This window comes from Falco rusticolus, chromosome 7 (genome assembly GCF_015220075.1).
Source record: "Falco rusticolus isolate bFalRus1 chromosome 7, bFalRus1.pri, whole genome shotgun sequence".
Classification (NCBI taxonomy): Eukaryota; Metazoa; Chordata; class Aves; order Falconiformes; family Falconidae; genus Falco; species Falco rusticolus.
In genome coordinates this window covers 32,382,578-32,399,833 of record NC_051193.1, presented here as the reverse complement: position 1 = coordinate 32,399,833, position 17,256 = coordinate 32,382,578, and the positions used below count along the sequence as shown (strand labels likewise).

The window sequence follows — 17,256 nt, the reverse complement described above, 5'->3', positions numbered from 1 at the left end:
GCCTGAGCAGGTTAGCGAGAGTCAGCTAGGGTGGTGGGGACAGAAGGGACTGGAAAGGTGGCCAGAGCCAAACATTGAGGGGAGCAGGACTTCCCAGGGGCTTTTAGCTGTACGATCAATGCAGCCATAGCACTGAACGGCATGCCAAGAGTCAGGCACAGCAGCATTGCACCTTCACCTTCCTCGTTTTCTTAACCCAGTAACCATCCCTTAGTTCATCTACTCTGACCAAGTTTGTTCCAATTGGCAGAGAAACCTCTTCTTGCATGCGAAAAGTGCAAAAAGACCCTGCAAATCTGTGTGGTGCTAAAGACAGGAAGGCTGTAAATGATCACTTCTGGTCAAAGTACAGGCTCTGCTTCAGAGCTGCAGAGGGGCCAGACTAAAAACAGAGACATCCTTTCTCCTACAACATGGACTTCATACCGCAATAAGGATACATGCCAAACATACTAGCTGTGCCGTGGCCGGAGGATCAGAGTTAGGGTGCTGCTCTGCAGGTGATATGTGAACTACAAAGTGATTTGCCTGCTGTCTATACTACACAAGTCTGATGAGCATTGAGCTTGAACAGTTTTCCTCATTTCTGTCCTCCCGGCTTTACAAAGCACTGGAACTTACTCTGAGAACTGTTGCTCCAGCTCATGGAGAAACATCCCTTCTAGGAAGGCAGAACCTCATGGGTTTTCTTTGCTATCTCCTGGATCATAGTTAAAGTTTTCTATAGAAAATACATGAGTCAATGACCAGTGGAACTCAGGCAAAAGCTCTTGAAGCTGTTCAAACACCAGAGTGCTCTGTATGCCGAATTAGCCCACACCAACCTCCTTTTTACCACCTGGCCAGCTACGTAGGTAAGAGTTAAATCTAATCTCATCATTCACAACCACCTCCTTTCCTTTACACTAGCCATACCTTGTTTCAGAAGGGCAGATATGCAAGAAATTCCTGTCCTACCCTTCTAACAAGCTACTAGTGTTCACTTGCTGTCAAACAGCTTCTGTGAAGTTCTTGTGGGTTCTGCACAGCTTCCCTCTGAAACAGTATGAATACACTGCTCAACTTACCAAATCCATGATCTGCAAGGCAAAGTATCAGTGCTGAGAAGTAGTCAAGGGTCACATCTTTTCCTCATGGACTTCAGGACTGTCACAGAAGAAAATTACAATAATGCTCACAGCATGAAAAAGAGCTGCATCAAAATTTCACAGACAATTAGGTCTCTTCTACCATTCATCTGGCAATTTTTTACAGAAGTTCCCTCCTCAAGGCTGGGCTGAGAATGATGCCAGGCTGAGACACTTTCATCTTCTGCATAAAAGACAATTTATTTATTGTCTCACTTACAAAATATGTATGTTCACTTTGGTCACAAACAGTTGAAAAATCCAGTAAAACAGCAACATTGTATTTTTAAAGCCTGTACAAGGGAAAACATGGCCTGTCTTTCACATTTAACTCTGACAAAGATGAAGGAAGGCTCAGTCTTAGTTTCTGATTCAAAATACTAATTTAAGGCTTTAAAGCCTTTGGACAAAATAATTATACTGATAAATTCATATGAATTCATATGAATTTATGCCATGCAATTGCATCTCCATTGTGTTGTTTCCTTTTCTTCAGTGGCAAACAGATCTAGTTTTTAAATATTATACTCCAGATGGATTGCTGCCATCAATACAATAATTCTATTCACTGCATATACACATTTTCACATGCTTAAGAGCATATGCAGAGCGCATGGTGTTGCTTTACCTCTCCTTTCGGATACTCATCTCTCTTGGACAGCTCCTCTAAACACAGTTAAGCTTTTAGAGATAAGACTTGACACTTCTAATGTGCTCAAAAAGAAAACATACACCTTGTGCACAAACTCAGTGATACAATAGTCTACACTCACACCCTTTTCCTCAGTCTGTCTGAAGAACTCCCATTTCTCACATTCATAGTCTTTTAAGATAACTGTACCTGCAAAAAAAAAAAAAAAAAAAGGCTGCTGAAATTCTTACAGCTGAGGTTTCGTCTTCCTTTCCTTGCCTCCTGGTATGATACATCTCCCCTTTCACAACAATTACTGTTCTGTTATATTCGGGAGTATGAAAAAAAAATTAAAATGCATCTTAATAGATTGCTCGTTTAGCCTGTCCTACAGTTTATGATTTTCTAGCTATCAGCACTTCCACACATAATGGGTTAAAGCAACATTTTCCTGCCATGATGTGTTCACAGTGTGGTGTTTTCAGAGTGTCTTCCAGCTGCCAGTGCTCAGCTTTCAGTTGCTTTTTTGGCACTTAATGAACAGCTCACACAGTCAGAAAGTTTGGGCTGTATTTGTGTGTCTGTCTCTTCGCTTCACTGCAGCAATTTCTGCAGGCCTGGAGCAAACACTGTTTCATTCTTGCAGTCAAGCTCTTGTGCTGGCTGGACTCACTGGCTATCACCAGTGTGTCCGGCCTGCTGAAAGGGAAGAGGGACTTCCTTTCCCTGTGGAGCTGTTTGCAGGCTGGTCACCAAACCAGAGCTCATGCAATGGAGAAGAAACCACACTGTGGCTCACGCAGTCCCATCGCTCCAATTTCCTGGTAGTCTGGCTGCAAAGGGCTCCAGCTGCCAGGGCTCCCCACATTTTCTCAGGGAGATGGCCCCAGGGCCCAATGCCTCCATCCTGGACCCCTATCCCTTCAGAGGCTGGTGTCAACGGTGTCTGCCTTGGCCTGCAAGGCAGCCTCAGAGATAGTGTCCGGTTGCCCATCCCGACAGAAGAGTACAGCGGGGTTCTTGCAGGCCCACATGGCCACCTCTCCCCCGCTCGCTGGGCTGGAGGAGGATGGGGCACTGCCTGGAGGGCCGCTCTGCCGATTGACATAGCGCTCCCGGACACGATCAGCCTGGCTCCAGGGCTCCGGCTGGCGGCCTGGGACCGAGAGGTAGGCAGCCACGTTGTTCCTAGTCCTGTAGCCACCCTCACGGCTGCGCCGCAGCAGCACGGAAATGTTGGGGTTGCGGGCAGCGTAGATGAGGGGGTTGATGGCACCATTGGCCCAGGCCATCCCGCTGGCTACAGCATCCATGGTGGGCGAGAAAGGCAGGCGGCCAGCAGCAGCAGCCAGCCCCAGGATGCAGTAGGGCCCCCAGCAGCAGATGATGGAGACGATCATGATGAGGACAGTGGTGGCTGTGCGCATCTCCCCATAGGCCCGCAGCAGGTGTCCGTAGGTGGTGAGGGGCCGCACACGGCTCTCGGCCAGCCGCACCGCCCGGCAGATGTTGTAGTGGCAGAAGCACATGAGGGCGAAGGGCAGGAGGTAGCAGAGCACGATGAGGGCCGCACCGTAGGGCGGCCCCAGCCGGGACGAGCCCCAGGGCAGGACGTAGACGCAGCGGTAGGCCCCAGGCCTGGCCTCCCGCCGCCCCTCACCCGCCAGCCCGTACCAGGGTCCGGCCAGGCCCAGGGCGGCCAGCCAGACGGCGGCCAGGAGCTGGGCGGCGCGGCGGCGGCCCATCTTGTGTCGGGGCTGGCGGACGATGGCACAGTAGCGGTCGAAGGAAAGGAGGGCCATGGTGAGGGTGGCGGCGATGCCCAGCCCAGCGTGGAGCGCAGCGCTGGCCAGGCAGAGGCGCTGCCCGAAGAGCCAGGCGCCGGGCGGGCGGCTGAGCAGGCTGAGGAAGGCCAGGGGCAGGCAGAGCAGGGCGCCCAACAGCTCCGACAGCGACAGCGACAGCACGAAGGCGTTGGTGACCGTGCGGAGCTGCCGGTGCCGGGCGATCACCAGCACAACCGCCCCGTTGCCCAGCGCCGAGAAGGCGAAGATGAGCAGCAGCGCCAACGCCTGGGAGGCCAGCGCCGCCGCAGACCACCCCGCCGCCGCTCCCGCCGCCGCCCCGCCGCTCTCGTTGCCGCCGCCGCCGCCGCGGGAGAGGTTGCCCGGCCCGACCGCCGCCGCCTCCATGCGCAGCCTCATGCCCCGACCAGCGCCGCGGCTGCAGAGGCGCTGCCCGCCCGCCCGCCGCGTTCCCCGCCCGCGCCGGGCCGCCCCGCCAGCCGCTGACGTCGCCCGGCAGCCGTTGCCCGGAGAAACGGCCCGGGCCGCCCCGGCTCTCCCCGCCGCCCGGGGGCGGGGAACCGGCATCCTCACAGCCCAACAGCGGGGCCGGGAGACGCCGGCCATTACAGCTGGGATGGGGATGGGGACCCCCTCACCCCACAGAGCCATCATCCCCATCACAGAGTCGGAGGCGGGTCCCCACAGCCCCTCTCCCGACAGGGCCCCTCTCCCCTCAAATTCTGTTCCCCTCATGGCTCCTCTCCCCTCCTAGCCCTCTCTCTTCACCGCTCCTCTCCCCTCAGAGCCCCTCTCCCCTCCCAGCCTCTCTTCTCACCGCTCCTCTCCCCTCATGGCCCCCTTTCCCTCACGGCCCCTCTTCCCTCCCAGCCCCTCTTCCCTCCCAGCCCTCTCTCTTTACCGTCCCTCTCCTCTCAGAGACCTTCTCCTCTCATGGCCCCTCTCCCCTCCCAGCCCTCTCTCTCACTGCTCCTTTCCCACAGGACCCCTCTCCCCTCCTTTCCCCTCACGGCTCCTCTCCCCCCAAATCCCTCTCCCCTCATGGCCCCTCTCCCCTCCCAGCCCTCTCTCTTCACTGCTCCTCTCCCCTCAGAGCCGCTCTCCCCTCACGGCCCACTTCCCCTCATGGCTCCTTTCCCCCTCCCAGCCCTGCAAAGGGACGGGGCTCGCCTACCCCGGGCACTCTGGCGGAGGCCAGGACCTCCACCACCACCCCTCCACTCTCCAGGCTGGGGTCTCACGAGCTGAGGGGTCGCAGGGTCAGGCTGGGGACCACCACATGGGCAGCAAGACCCTGTCCCCCTGCTCTGAGCCATGCTGGAGCTGCCTATACCTACATAAAAAATTTCTTGGGGATGGGGATAGTGAATAGGTAATGAAGACTGCGACCCAATTAATGGCTGAAGAGTTTCCAGCCTTTCTGTGCCCAGCAGCGTTGTGACTTGCTGCCCCAGCTCCTTCCCAGGAGCCAGGCCTGGGGGCCGACTCAAGGGAGATGCCCAGAAGCTAGAAGCACACGGAGGAGTTTGCTCCTGCAAGACGGAGGATGTGTGTGTGTCTTCTTGCTCCCCTGGACCAAGGCTGTATGGGTTTATCTGGGGGTTAAGGAAAGCTGGGAGCAAGAGCTCCAGATGCTAGCCTAAAAAGCCCTGTTGGCAGCACAGCCATTCTCTGAATGAGGGGTTTTTCGTTTCTTCCCATGCCAAAGTTACAATTTTCAAGTTGACAGAAGAAATTCCTCCCAGGCTTTTCTATGCCAACCTTTTCCAATCTCTCCAATATGACTTGTTCCCTTCTGCTGCATGAGCTACTGGGAGATTATCATTCTCATTTTCATGTCTCACTTTAACAAGGCACAATCCCATGAGTGTCTTCAATAAACAAACACCATTTTGTCCAGAGACACAGTGGAAATTCCAGGCCATGAGTGGTCTGGAGCTCTGCTTCTGCCCCTGCAAGTGCTTGGCTTCATTTGGTTTTTCCACAGGCAATCCTCCTCTGAGGGACTCTGGCAAAGCCAGCATTGGCTGCACTCTGCTGCACAAACTGCCCCTCAGGCTGTGGCAAAATCATCGTGAAAAAATTAGCAGTCAAAGGTCGTAACGGCTCAGGCATTTGAATACAGCTGCTCCTGTTGAAAGTTAACCATGGGGTCCTTTGCAGCCAATGGTCCAACATACGCAAGAGAGGAAGGTTTAGGGAAGCAGTGTGGCGTGGACACGCAGTGGGGATAGTACAAAGTTCTGAGCAAAACCTGCATCCAGCCCTGGGACGCAGGAGGGCTGTGGCAGGGGTGAAGCAAGTGCAGTGAGCAAGGGGGTGTCTGGACACACCTGAGCAGGGGAGGCCAGGGAAGCTGGGGCATGAGACAGAGCAGCATGGCTGCCTGAGCAGGAGGCATCAAGGAAGAGCAGGCAATTCAAACTAACAGCCATGACAAATCCTGGAAATGAGCTCCGGGACCGAAAACAAGAGAAAGGCAGTGTTCTCAGCTGGCATTTAATAGGAATCTGGCTTTGAAATTAGTAATTTGCTGATGTAGAGAAGGCACATAAATTTGAAGACAGGTCTCCAAGATCATCTCCATTTTCTATGAATAATGATTGAGAAAAAAAAAAAATTATGGCTTCTTAGAGCAGCCCATATATGCTAATCACATTGCGCCCAATAAGCTAATCACAACAGGGGAACAGGGCCTGTTATCTTGAAACACAGAAGATGCCGTCATACCACCAAAGGCCATTCCTGTTTCTTAAGCATATTGCTATGAGCTGTGTGAAGAAGCAGAATAGAAGTGTGTGGGCAGGAGAAGCGCAGCACCATCAGTGAGATTTTGCCACCACCCTGTGGCTTGGGTCACTTGAAGAAGAAGCCGTATTTCAGCGGGTCCTCCTCTTCAATGGTGAAGGTGGCTGTACCAGTGTAAAAAGCTTCGCCTGAGACTTCCACAACGACAGCGTTGTAGTCCCCAAACTTGGCTTCCTGCAGAGAGATCAGGATCAGAACAGAGATGGCAAGAGGCTCTTCACCCTCCCAACCCCACCAAATGCCAGTGCTACCTGACACTTACGCAGAGACACTGCTCACGGAGCACTCTGCGCTGCCCAGGTACAGCCCACAGTGTGCAGCAGCCCTTTTACTACCTCACCTTGCCTGCACAAGCTCCACACCTGCACAACTGCTGCTCCGCCTGCTCTGAGCTCACGAGCCCCTGCACTGCCACATCATGGGTGTGCCACAAAGAAGGCCAAAGAGTGGGTGGCTGCTTGCACCCAGAGACCGAGAACTCCCTGGGGCATGTCCAAACTTTCACAGCCATGTGCTGCCAGCTGTCACAGGGCCAGGGCTGGGCGTGGAAACCCAGATGTACAGATCCAGCTTCTAAATCTCTGAACAATGCACTCAGCCTTTGAGCAGGGAAGAGGGGCCTAAACCAGGAATCCACCCTTACAGACCAGACTGATTTATCAACATCAGTATCGGAGATTACTTCCCACCCCAGTCCTTTCCTGATGGCCAAGAGAGGATTTGCAGGGAAGCTACGCAACAGAGCAAGTTCTTACTGATACTTGCTTCTCCAATTAAAAATCTTGAAGCGTGAGGCTTGTAGGAAAGCAAGACACCCTTCCCCAGGCACACAAAGGCTTTTCTGCTTCTCCACTGAGCCAAGATAACAGCACTTTATACCACTCAAGACAGAAGGAAAAGTCCAGCAGAAGCCACTTGCCTTCACTGCCTTGCCAGTGAACAAGGACCCCGTGGTGCTGCTCCGAAAGGTTCTGGTCTGATTCAGCTGAATGAGTCCCTTATGGTACTGCAAGGCGATGCGAGCTGTCACACCCGAACCTGTTGGACTTCGGTCAACCTATATTTAAAATAGTAGATCAGCCAGCTCTAGTATTTTGGGTTTAGAAAACAATATTGCTTCCCTCAGTTACCTTTGCCACCTTTATACTGTGCTTGGGGGAAACCCTTCCAGCTCAGGTTTTGTACAAAATCTGGATACATCACAAATAAGAAGGCAAAATAAGCAGGTCTGGGGTACTTTTGGATTGCGATCAGCTTTGGCAAACTTGTAAGCATGAATGATCTAAAAAATACTGAGGCCATTTAAGTCGCACTTGAAAGCTTCCCAGCATCACAACAGAAGGACTGAGAGAGGCAGAGGCCACCTTTCCCATTCTCATGCGGCAAGGCAGGATCAGCTCTCCTTATGCTGAGCTGCTGGCCGGCTTGGTTTTTAAAATCTCCAAAACCACAGTGTTGGCCAGCTTCCAGGGTAATCTGTCCCAGTGGTCCACACTCCTCACTGCCGGGAAGTCCATCCAAAACTTTCCCTGCTATTTGATATCTTATCCACTGCAGACCCAGACAGAAGTTTATACCCCCTCTTTTTTACTCTGTTCATCCCTAGCAAATGTTCCCTGGGTAAGGATTTTAAGGACAATGCACTACGTTGGGATCCAACCTCAGCCCTTGAACTCCTGGGAAACTCCTACTTATGGGACATGGGCATTAACCTCTAAAACGCCACCAAGACATGCAGAAGTATTTCTGTCATTAGGAACTAAACCAACATGTGTTCAGTGACACTCAGCTCTTCAGACATCACTGTAGCACAAGCAAACATTGCTGCCCAAACCGAGAAGCAGCAGAACCATCTCTCATCTCTACAGTAGATATAAGAAGGGAAAAAGGTGGTGCCTTGTGTGTCTGAGAAGAGCCCATTGCTGTACCTGTTCATCTGCAAACACACAGATGTTGGTGGTGGGCTCCTCACTGAAGGCATCTTTCCCATCCGTCAATATGGTGCCATAGAGGAAAGCCAGGTCTTCACTTTCAGGGTGATGAAGCTTGAACTGGGAACAGTGCAGAGAGGTTCACCAACATGCACAGCAGCTGGGCAGTCAGCAGTGCATGCAGTACAGCTTACTCGAGAGACCAAAGGGGATGAGGCTACACTGCTGCATTTCCATCTCTCCTTCTCCAGTAACAGAGATGGACACAGCAGCAGGAAAGTGAGCTCCTCACGACCTTGTGAGGCTGGAGCAGGGCTCTGAAATTCAACACAGAGCTGGAAGGATGGGACTCCCTCCCATACTGAGCATCTCGGGGGAATAAAAGGCTTCAGTCTGGTGCAGTCACCCCAAAGGGAACATGCTGGGGTACCACAGTGCTCCACCATACCTGTTTCTTCACTGCTTCCGTCACTGCACTTGCCGCATTGACAAGGTCTCTGGTCTTCGAAGAGCACACATCAAGGCCCAGCTGCTCAGCACTGAGGAAGGCATAGAAAGTGCCACCGTAGCTGATGTCAACCACCACCTTCCCATGACCAGGGACATCAATGGCCAAGTCTGGGCAGAGAAAGGGAGGGCAATAAGGAGGGGAAACTGTGCTGAGCTCATATGCCGTGTGAAAGAACCCAGCAGCATGCAAGGAAGGGGATGGGGACAATGACTCAAGTGCTCTCAAGCCAGAGAGCAGCATGTCACACATTATGCCACCCCTGACAGCCTCTGAGGAACATTGGGACTGGGAAGGGAGATCTTCCAGATGCCCCTAGCCAGCCTGCTGGCCACCAACCCCAGGACAGCCACCACCAACCCCCCGCAAAACCCAGCATAGTGGGCCCGGTTCCCACCAGTGGCTGCAGCGAAGGCGGGCACGCTGTGGAAGCGGACAGGGTTGCCGCTGCGCCAGCCGTCCCAGGGCACGAAGGCAGTGACAGGCCCGCAGGGGCAGTGCAGGCGGACGGCGGTCTCGGGGCAGCTGGGCGCTGCCACCAGCCCGTAGTCGAGGGCGAAGCGGCCGAGGGCCAGGACGGCGTGGCCGCACATGGCGCTGTAGCCGGCGCCGTGCAGGAAGAGGGCTGCCAGGTGGGCGCCGCCAGCAGCCGCCCCGCCGCGCACCACCACGGCTCCGTACATGCCAGCGTGGCCCCGCGGCTCGTGCACCAGGGCCCGCCGCACGTGGTCCTGCGTGGACGCCACCTCCCGCCGCAGCGACAGGAGCGACAGCCCCCCCGCCGCCGCCGCCTCCGCCGCCTCCAGCCGCGGGATGATGCGCAGCGGCTCGCCGCCCGTGTGCATCTCCACCGTCTGCAGCACCAGGCCCGAGGGCGAGTGCGGCGGCAGCCGCCGCCCCGCACGGCCGCCGTCACCTCCGTCGCCGCCGCCGCCCTCCGCCGCCATCGCCCTCGGCCCGGCGGGGCGGGCGCAGGCGGGGCGGGCGCAGGCGGGGCCGGGCGCAGGCGGGGCCGGGCGCAGGCGGGGCCGGGCGCAGGCGGGGCCGGGCGCAGGCGGGGCCGGGCGCAGGCGGGGCCGGGCGCAGGCGGGGCCGGGCGCAGGCGGGGCCGGGCGCAGGCGGGGCCGGGCGCAGGCGGGACACGCCCCCGGGGCGGAGCACCCCGGCCCCGCCTATGGCCGCGCTCACGGGCACTGCGAGCCCGCCCTCGCGCCTGCCCACGCCCGCGCCGCTGGGCGAGTCGCGCCGGAAGCGGAGGTGACGCGTCCGGATGTAGTTCGGGGGAGCCGGAGGGGCTGCGGCTGGGATACCGGGATGTTCCGCTCCGGTAGGACGGGGCGGGCCGGGGGCACCGAGCCTGGCGGTACCGGGCTGGGAGTAGGGATGGGGACGGAGATGCGGGGGTTACCAGCGGCTGGAGCGGGCCGGGGGTGGCGACCGGGGCCTCTCGGCTGCGGGGGAGCCGCGGTTGGCGGGGCGGGCCGGCCCGGGGCGTCTCGGAGCGCCACGGTAATGTGGCCTGCGCTCTCTCCGCAGCTGTGGACATCCAGCCCGCCTGCCTCGGGCTGTACTGCGGCAGGACCGTCCTGTCGGTCAACGGCTCCGTGGAGACCTACGGGGACTGCGGGGTAAGTGCGGCGCGGGCAAGGCTCGGCCTGGGGAGGGGGCATGGCCCCGGTCCCTCCCGGTAAGCAGCGCCGCAGCCCAGCTCCGAGATGCCTTGGGGATCACGTGAGGATGAGGGCTCCAAAGGGTGGCCGGAGCTCCCTTACCAAAAGCAGGAGCTGCTCAGTGAAATGAGCTGAGCGGAGGGGCAGTGAAGGCTAGAAGAGAACAGGATGGTGTGGAGAGCTGTGCTGGAATCACTCTGCCCACTGACTTTTTTGGAGTATTAAGGGAGAGCAAGATCCAGGGAGGCTGGGATGTATGGGGAGCAAGATACTCTTGGGGGCAGTGGCAGTGAGCTGCCTGATGGGTGAGGTTAGCGATGAAAGGGAGGAGGTGTGACAGCAGGTGAGGAAAACAAAGTCTTGACTGAAGCCTTTTAAACATATTTTACATTTGTTTATATTAAAAAGCAAGAGCCAGAGGGAGCAAGCTGTACGCTCAGAAGTTGCTGAGGTCAATGTTTCATATCTTAAAAAATCTGATACGTTTCTTGCCCCAGCACTACTTCAAGCTGTTTTTCCAGGAACTGCAGTGACTTGTTATTGGTACTCAGATGCTTTGTCTCTCCTTTTTGTAGGTATGCCCTAGAGGTCAAAGAACTGATGACAACAAAATTTGCAGGGAATGTATGGGATCTCCGGACCGCTATGACTGGCTGTACCTTGGCTTCATGGCCATGCTTCCCCTGGTTTTACACTGGTTCTTTATTGAATGGTACTCAGGAAAAAAGAGGTGTGTATACCCCTTCTTCAGATAAGTTATTTAAAAATGGAAATCTTGTATCCAGATCTCGTGAGTGATCAATCTGAGATGCTGAATTGAACTGTCCACTTTATGCAGTTGGTTGAGCTGATACAGTAGCACATAAGCTTTGGGCAGCTGGGGTTGGGGGGTGGGGGGGCGTGGTTTAGTTACAAATCTAAGAGTCTTGCAGGTTCTTCTTGCCAGTCACTACTCTCAGGGCATGGTCTGTATCTCTTTAACATGGTGGTGCCCAGCCCATCAGGCAAGTTGGGCTGGATTCAGTTCCCCAGTAGCAGGCAGGAGCAGTGCCTTGTGTCATCCCCTCTCTCCCAGGCCAGACTTAACACCTGCAGAGAGGCCCCAGCCACTAGTGCTACGCACCTGCAATGAGAGAATGGGTTTGAGTTTTCTCTTCAGGAATATGTATATGGGGTTTGGGTCCTGACAGCATAGCTGATGTAACCTTTATGTCAGCATGGTGCATCAAGGAAGTTCTGTAAAAAGGGGTTTGAAACCACAGCTGCATGTAGCCATTAGGTGTTAGACTGGAACTGTTAAGAAGCACTGACTCTGGAGTGTACTAAACACTGAAAACACAGAGGACAGAGAGAGTTTAATATATTAATGTATACTGTCTTTAACAAGGACTTGCAGCTTTGAAAATTTTGTTTATATCATACGTAATATTATCCCTTCTGAGATGTGTGGTGTCTTATCATCACTGCTGCTTTCTTTGAAACTGCAACAGCCTGAGTGGTGTTGTCCCTCACCTGACAGGATGTTTATGCTACAGCAAGCTTTCATTTAAGAAGCTGGGATGTTGTTCAATCAAATTTTACACACTACACCATCTGAGATAGTAAATGAGTTTTCACATTCAGCTTCAAATACTTTTTATTCAAGCAGAGTTGTCATAACCTTGGTCACAGTGATTATTAACTCTGTAAAGGTTCTGTACTGCATGGCTCTCCACTTTTCAGTGGGCATTTGGATTTCCTATAGTGTCAGCAAAATAGTAGTAAATCTCTCTCCTTCCACAGTTCCAGCGCGTTGTTGCAGCATGTCACCGCCTTGTTTGAGTGCAGCATTGCAGCAATTGTTACCCTGCTTGTCAGCGACCCTGTCGGCTCTCTGCGTATCCGCTCCTGCAAGGTGAAGAAGCTTTCGGATTGGTACACGATGCTTTACAACCCAAGTCCTGACTACATCACCACAGTGCACTGCACCCATGAAGCGGTCTACCCCCTGTGAGTGTAAAGGCTTTCGTACTCCTGTCTGCCCCTTCCTTTTGCACAAGTGCGTTTCTGGCTGTGCCTCTTCTCAAAGCTGCAAAAACAGTTCAGGTATAACTTGGACCAATGAGTATCAATCCCCTGAAGTCTTTCAGGCATTGAGTTGTTTTATGCATGAAACACTTAGCAACACCTAATCACTTTCTGAGTCGCCAAAGAAGGTGGCATAGTCCAGGCTATTTAGCTGTGAAGCATAAGACCTTTTTTTTTTTTTTTTTTTTTCCTCCCATTGCTTCATCTTGACCATTTCCTCTAGGAAAATTGAGCCCATCATTCTGTGTTTACATCCTTTGTAAATTCTTTAGACTTGATGACTATAACCCCAAATTCCCTGGTTCTGAATTGAGTCTGCAGGGCAAAACTGCAAATTTTAAGGATTTTTTGGTTTTCCTTTTTTTTTTTCAGGTACACCATTGTGTTCATATATTACGCCTTCTGTCTTGTGTTAATGATGCTACTTCGGCCTCTTCTGGTTAAGAAAATTGCCTGTGGTTTAGGAAAGTCTGATCGATTTAAAAGCATTTATGCAGCACTCTACTTCTTCCCTATCCTCACCGTGCTTCAGGCTGTTGGCGGAGGCCTGCTCTGTGAGTTCTAACAATGCTAATAAACATACCTATAAGCACACACTAATACGTGACTTACGGGAGGGAAGGGACATGTTACTCGCTTTGAGAATAAGGACATTGTTTAAGGTTATTGCGAGGGGTCTCACCTGAAAAGGTTGCTCATTCGCAGCCCTGTCCTAACCAGGCTCCTGACTAACACTGCTTTGCCTCTGCCAGTGCTGCTAGAGACTGTCCCTTTCCCAGAAAGGGAACAGAGGCGGGATGAGAGGAAATTACTTCAGAGGGAGTCTGTTCTACTTTCTGCTAAGGTAGAGTTTGCCTGATTTCAGAGATGGATTAAAGTACAGGTTTGGGGAGATCTGCTGGTTTTTGTTTAGTTCCAGCGTATTTGTCACATGAAGGGGACAAGTGCCACAAATTCCCACTCAGCCTGACTACTTTCCTCAAGTGATTTAAGTGTACAGTAACTCCACCTAGAAAAAGTTTGAAAACCTAAGACAGAAGTGTTAAATAGCTGTGCGTGGGTGACCCTTACTGCTGTGCATGTTTGGGATGATAAGAGCTGGGCTATAGTAGCTTAGTTTACCTCACACACATGGTTATATGTGGAAAAACTGCTGAAATGTGTATCATGCATTCTTTTTCCTGCTAATGTGTTCGATGTTTGCCTTTAGATTATGCCTTTCCATACATCATACTGGTGTTGTCTTTGGTTACACTGGCTGTGTACATGTCTGCTTCTGAAGTGGAGGTAGGTAAACATGTTCCCTGTGTTCAAACTTGTAATATAAAATACTTGAATGAGCAGAGACCGCTTTGTCTCTTGCCTTTTCTTAGCAGTGTATTCTGCATTTAAGCCCCTTCCTTTACAATTTCTCCTAGCTGGAGGAAGCTCCTGCGAGACTTCTCTCTTGTAGTGCACTGAGAAACTGTGTTACGTGCTGGAAAGGCTTAAACCCAGGAGGCTTCATAGTCTTTGTGTGCTACCTCTAGCATCTCTTAAACATCGGGCACTAGGTAACAGGCTGAATGCTAACAGGGTACTGTGTTTATTTTGCAAGTCTTTCAAGGATCTTCTTGTCAGGAAGAAAAGGCTTGTCGTCCTCTTCAGTCACTGGTTACTTCATGCCTATGGAATCATCTCCATTTCCAAACTGGATAAGCTTGAGCAGGACCTGCCACTGCTTGCCTTGGTACCTGCACCTGCCCTTTTCTACTTACTGACAGCGAAGTACACTGAGCCATCGCGCATACTCTCAGAAGGTGGAAATGGACATTAAAAGGAGCCTGTGCCAACAATGCTGTCCTAACGGTCTGGATTAAGCAATTTTAGTGCTTGTTATGCTTTGGAAACTTCTGTTTTAAAAGAAGTTATTTATGTACAAGACTTCTAAGGTGAAACACCTCTAAGTGAGACTGTATAATATTAAAAAGCTGCACTTTGTATTCTTCATAAGTATCTGGAATAGATCAAAGGGAATGTCTTTGTATCTATTTATCACTGTGAATCTGTATAAAAAGCTTGTGCTACATTCTAGTACAGCGGTTTGCTTGTATGTATTTATTTCCTAATACAATATTTTAGGTGTTTGAATAAAACAATAGAGCCTGGGTTTTGATAGACTTTCAAAAAAACAATTAGAGCAGAAATATGCCACAGAGGCTGGTTTTTTCATCACATACCCTGTTCTAGCCGCCACAAGTGGAAAAAGACATTTGTCTTCCTTCCATCAAAAAATAAAACATGTTGAGCATGATTTCTCATGCTGCTTTAGTCTGAGTGCTAGGTAGAAGGAAAGGAAATGCATTGTAGAGTTCTCTATAAAGTATAGTTTATGCTCTGCTGGCTTCATGTATGGAGACATGTTCCTGGAGATGATTAAACAGTAGTATCTTTCCTACTAAATCAATTTTCTATATATTTCCATCTAAGATCAGACTAAAGATTTTCTTTTCCTGGTAGTTGCCAGCAGACCACTTGCTGTGGGGGTAAGGCTGCGATGAATCGCTTAACTACAGTGTGTGAAGCCATCTCTGCACCTTTCAGCACGTCCTGTGAGGATGCTTTATGCCTGTTTCATTCGTTTATCAGCAGGACCAACAGCTCACGCCTCTCCCTGTGTGGCCATGGCAATACCCATACTACAGCAACAGCAGCAGAGCTGAGAGGAACAGCCCTTTGCAAGGTATCATTGATAGGAACTAGTGGAATGACTGAAGTGCAAAACCATCACAGACTTAATAAAAGAGAACTGGAGATTCTTTATCTCCTTAAAGAGATAGATACTGTTATCTCTGCTCTACATTCATCAAAATCTCTATGTGAACACCTTGATAAAAATTGCTAAAAATTCTGAGGCTGTTCACAAGTGAGGTTTTGGCCTTCTTGAAGCCAAATATCCACCAGCAGACTCTAGTCTCTGTATTGTATAGGAAGATACCCAAAGCATGTATCCTGTGTATGCATCACCAGTAACTTAGTGTTACGGAGGGTCTAGAAGCAGCTGCATGCAGAGCAGTGCTGAAGGTCTGGCCACTGAGGGAAGAGTAATAGAAAGATCTCAGCTCAAACTCTTCCTGCGGTATGGATCATTGGCTGTAGCAGTGCAAATAACGGCGTGTATTTCTCCATTTAAGCGGGACAGTAATGCCTTTGTTATTCTGTTACTGCTAAACATTGCCCCTGCCAGCAGCTCAGGGGCTTTGAGGGGTGTCACCTGAATCAGGCTGCCTCGAGATGTCGCTCTCCCCTTTCTCCACAGAAGGTTTGATTTGGTCACATGTGATACGCCTTTCCTGATAACTTTTTTTTTTTTTTTTTTAACTGTGAAATGCCAGTTGACAGGTTCACTGCTTCTCAAAATCATCTGCTAGGTCTTACATGCAGAATTAAGGTTTTATTTAGGGATTAAGGAAATAATTGATCTTCCTAAGGAAATCAAGTGCTGTCTATACTGCTATGTACAATATGTTATTTGCAGACACAATAATATAGAGGGCAGCTCCAAAACTATGGTTTTAAAACTCATGATAAAATACCATTTCCATAACTGACTGTATCATAGGCGTATTTTTTCTTTAAGATGCCCTAAACACAGTTTTGTGTCTACATGTGCCCAGCTGTCACATCAGTACAGGCATGGTGGGCGTGTGAGAAAAAAAAAAAAAAAAGGATTTTCAAAGGCGCAGTACTAAGGGCTGTGCATTTTATGTGCATTTCCATGTATGGAGTATATGTATTAGGTTTAAATGTTGGGCTATTATCTTGTTTTTAAAACAAAAGTAACAACCACCACCAGGTAACATTAGCTGTAGTAAAGAGTACACCTTTTGCTAAGTCTAGCAAATCCCGTGTTAATTTTGAAGGCTGCAGAATGAGGGACTACTACAAGCAGAGCTTATAGGAAGGCAGTGCACCCCATGGACCTTGCATGGCATACCCAAACACTGACCTTCCTGCTGGGCTCCAGTGCTTTAGCCTTCAGCAAAACCTGGAATGTAAAATACAAATTAATAAAGTATTTTTATCATCCTCTCATTAGCATTAAAAAAAAAAAAAAGTAACAGCAGCCGAAGAGTTAGGTAGGTGCAGCTAGATAAAGACATGTGGTTTGGAATGACAAAGCAATGTTTTCATGTGATACCCTTGTGAAGAAACCCACCCTGCATGTCACACAGAAAATAATGACGGGCGCTGGCTTTCCGATGAAGCAGAATTCGCTTCTGCTGTATGTTCACCACCCTTACCCTCTCTGCCTGACTTCTTTCCAGGGACATTCCCTTCCTCTGTAAATTCATTATTCCTCTTCCTGGTTTCTTGTCATGTCACCCAAACCCAATGATTTCCACGTAGCCATATGCCATAGCTTTTCAGCTTTAATATGTATAAACCCAACATTTTATAACAAGACAATTGTCAAACAGTGAGCAGACCTGTGACTACAAATGAGATCTCTGCAAACCAACAAGTAAAGCAGATACCTATAGGGTTTGAGTTAAAAGGAAGCTTTGAAACAAGTAATCTGTATGTGCCTAGGGCCCCTGTGTAATATCACCCCTCCCCAAGACAAGAGTATAGAATGTTGTTCGTTTGAATGGAAACAGCAGTACAAATTGCCTACATGTAAAATTCTAATTTTACATAAACATTAACTAACCATATCATCCCCACAG

General features: G+C 50.9%; 3 protein-coding genes across 4 annotated transcripts; 1 reads left to right on the top strand and 2 right to left on the bottom strand.

Annotated features, from left to right (window-relative positions):
* Positions 1 to 1,359: 1,359 nt before the first annotated feature.
* Positions 1,360 to 3,950, bottom strand: GPR135 (G protein-coupled receptor 135). The gene has a single exon (XM_037393295.1). It carries the CDS (start codon positions 3,948 to 3,950, stop codon positions 2,682 to 2,684), a length of 1,269 nt encoding a protein of 422 aa, XP_037249192.1. The 3' UTR covers positions 1,360 to 2,681.
* Positions 3,951 to 6,046: 2,096 nt separating this feature from the next.
* On the bottom strand, positions 6,047 to 9,786 carry L3HYPDH (trans-L-3-hydroxyproline dehydratase). 2 transcript variants are annotated; one of them, XM_037396063.1, is made up of 5 exons: positions 9,208 to 9,786; positions 8,751 to 8,920; positions 8,300 to 8,422; positions 7,291 to 7,428; positions 6,047 to 6,545 (listed from the first exon to the last, which is right to left on the bottom strand). In XM_037396063.1, the coding sequence occupies exons 1-5, from the start codon at positions 9,755 to 9,757 to the stop codon at positions 6,420 to 6,422; spliced, it is 1,107 nt and encodes a 368-aa protein (XP_037251960.1). In that variant the 5' UTR covers positions 9,758 to 9,786; the 3' UTR covers positions 6,047 to 6,419. The 2 variants fall into 2 exon arrangements, with proteins under 2 accessions (XP_037251960.1, XP_037251961.1); XM_037396064.1 differs by lacking the exon at positions 7,291 to 7,428.
* Positions 9,787 to 10,052: 266 nt separating this feature from the next.
* Positions 10,053 to 14,695, top strand: LOC119151573 (JNK1/MAPK8 associated membrane protein). Its single transcript, XM_037395643.1, has 7 exons — positions 10,053 to 10,137; positions 10,347 to 10,438; positions 11,056 to 11,210; positions 12,263 to 12,469; positions 12,920 to 13,101; positions 13,758 to 13,834; positions 14,145 to 14,695. The coding sequence occupies exons 1-7, from the start codon at positions 10,125 to 10,127 to the stop codon at positions 14,361 to 14,363; spliced, it is 945 nt and encodes a 314-aa protein (XP_037251540.1). The 5' UTR covers positions 10,053 to 10,124; the 3' UTR covers positions 14,364 to 14,695.
* The last annotated feature ends 2,561 nt before the right edge of the window (positions 14,696 to 17,256 follow it).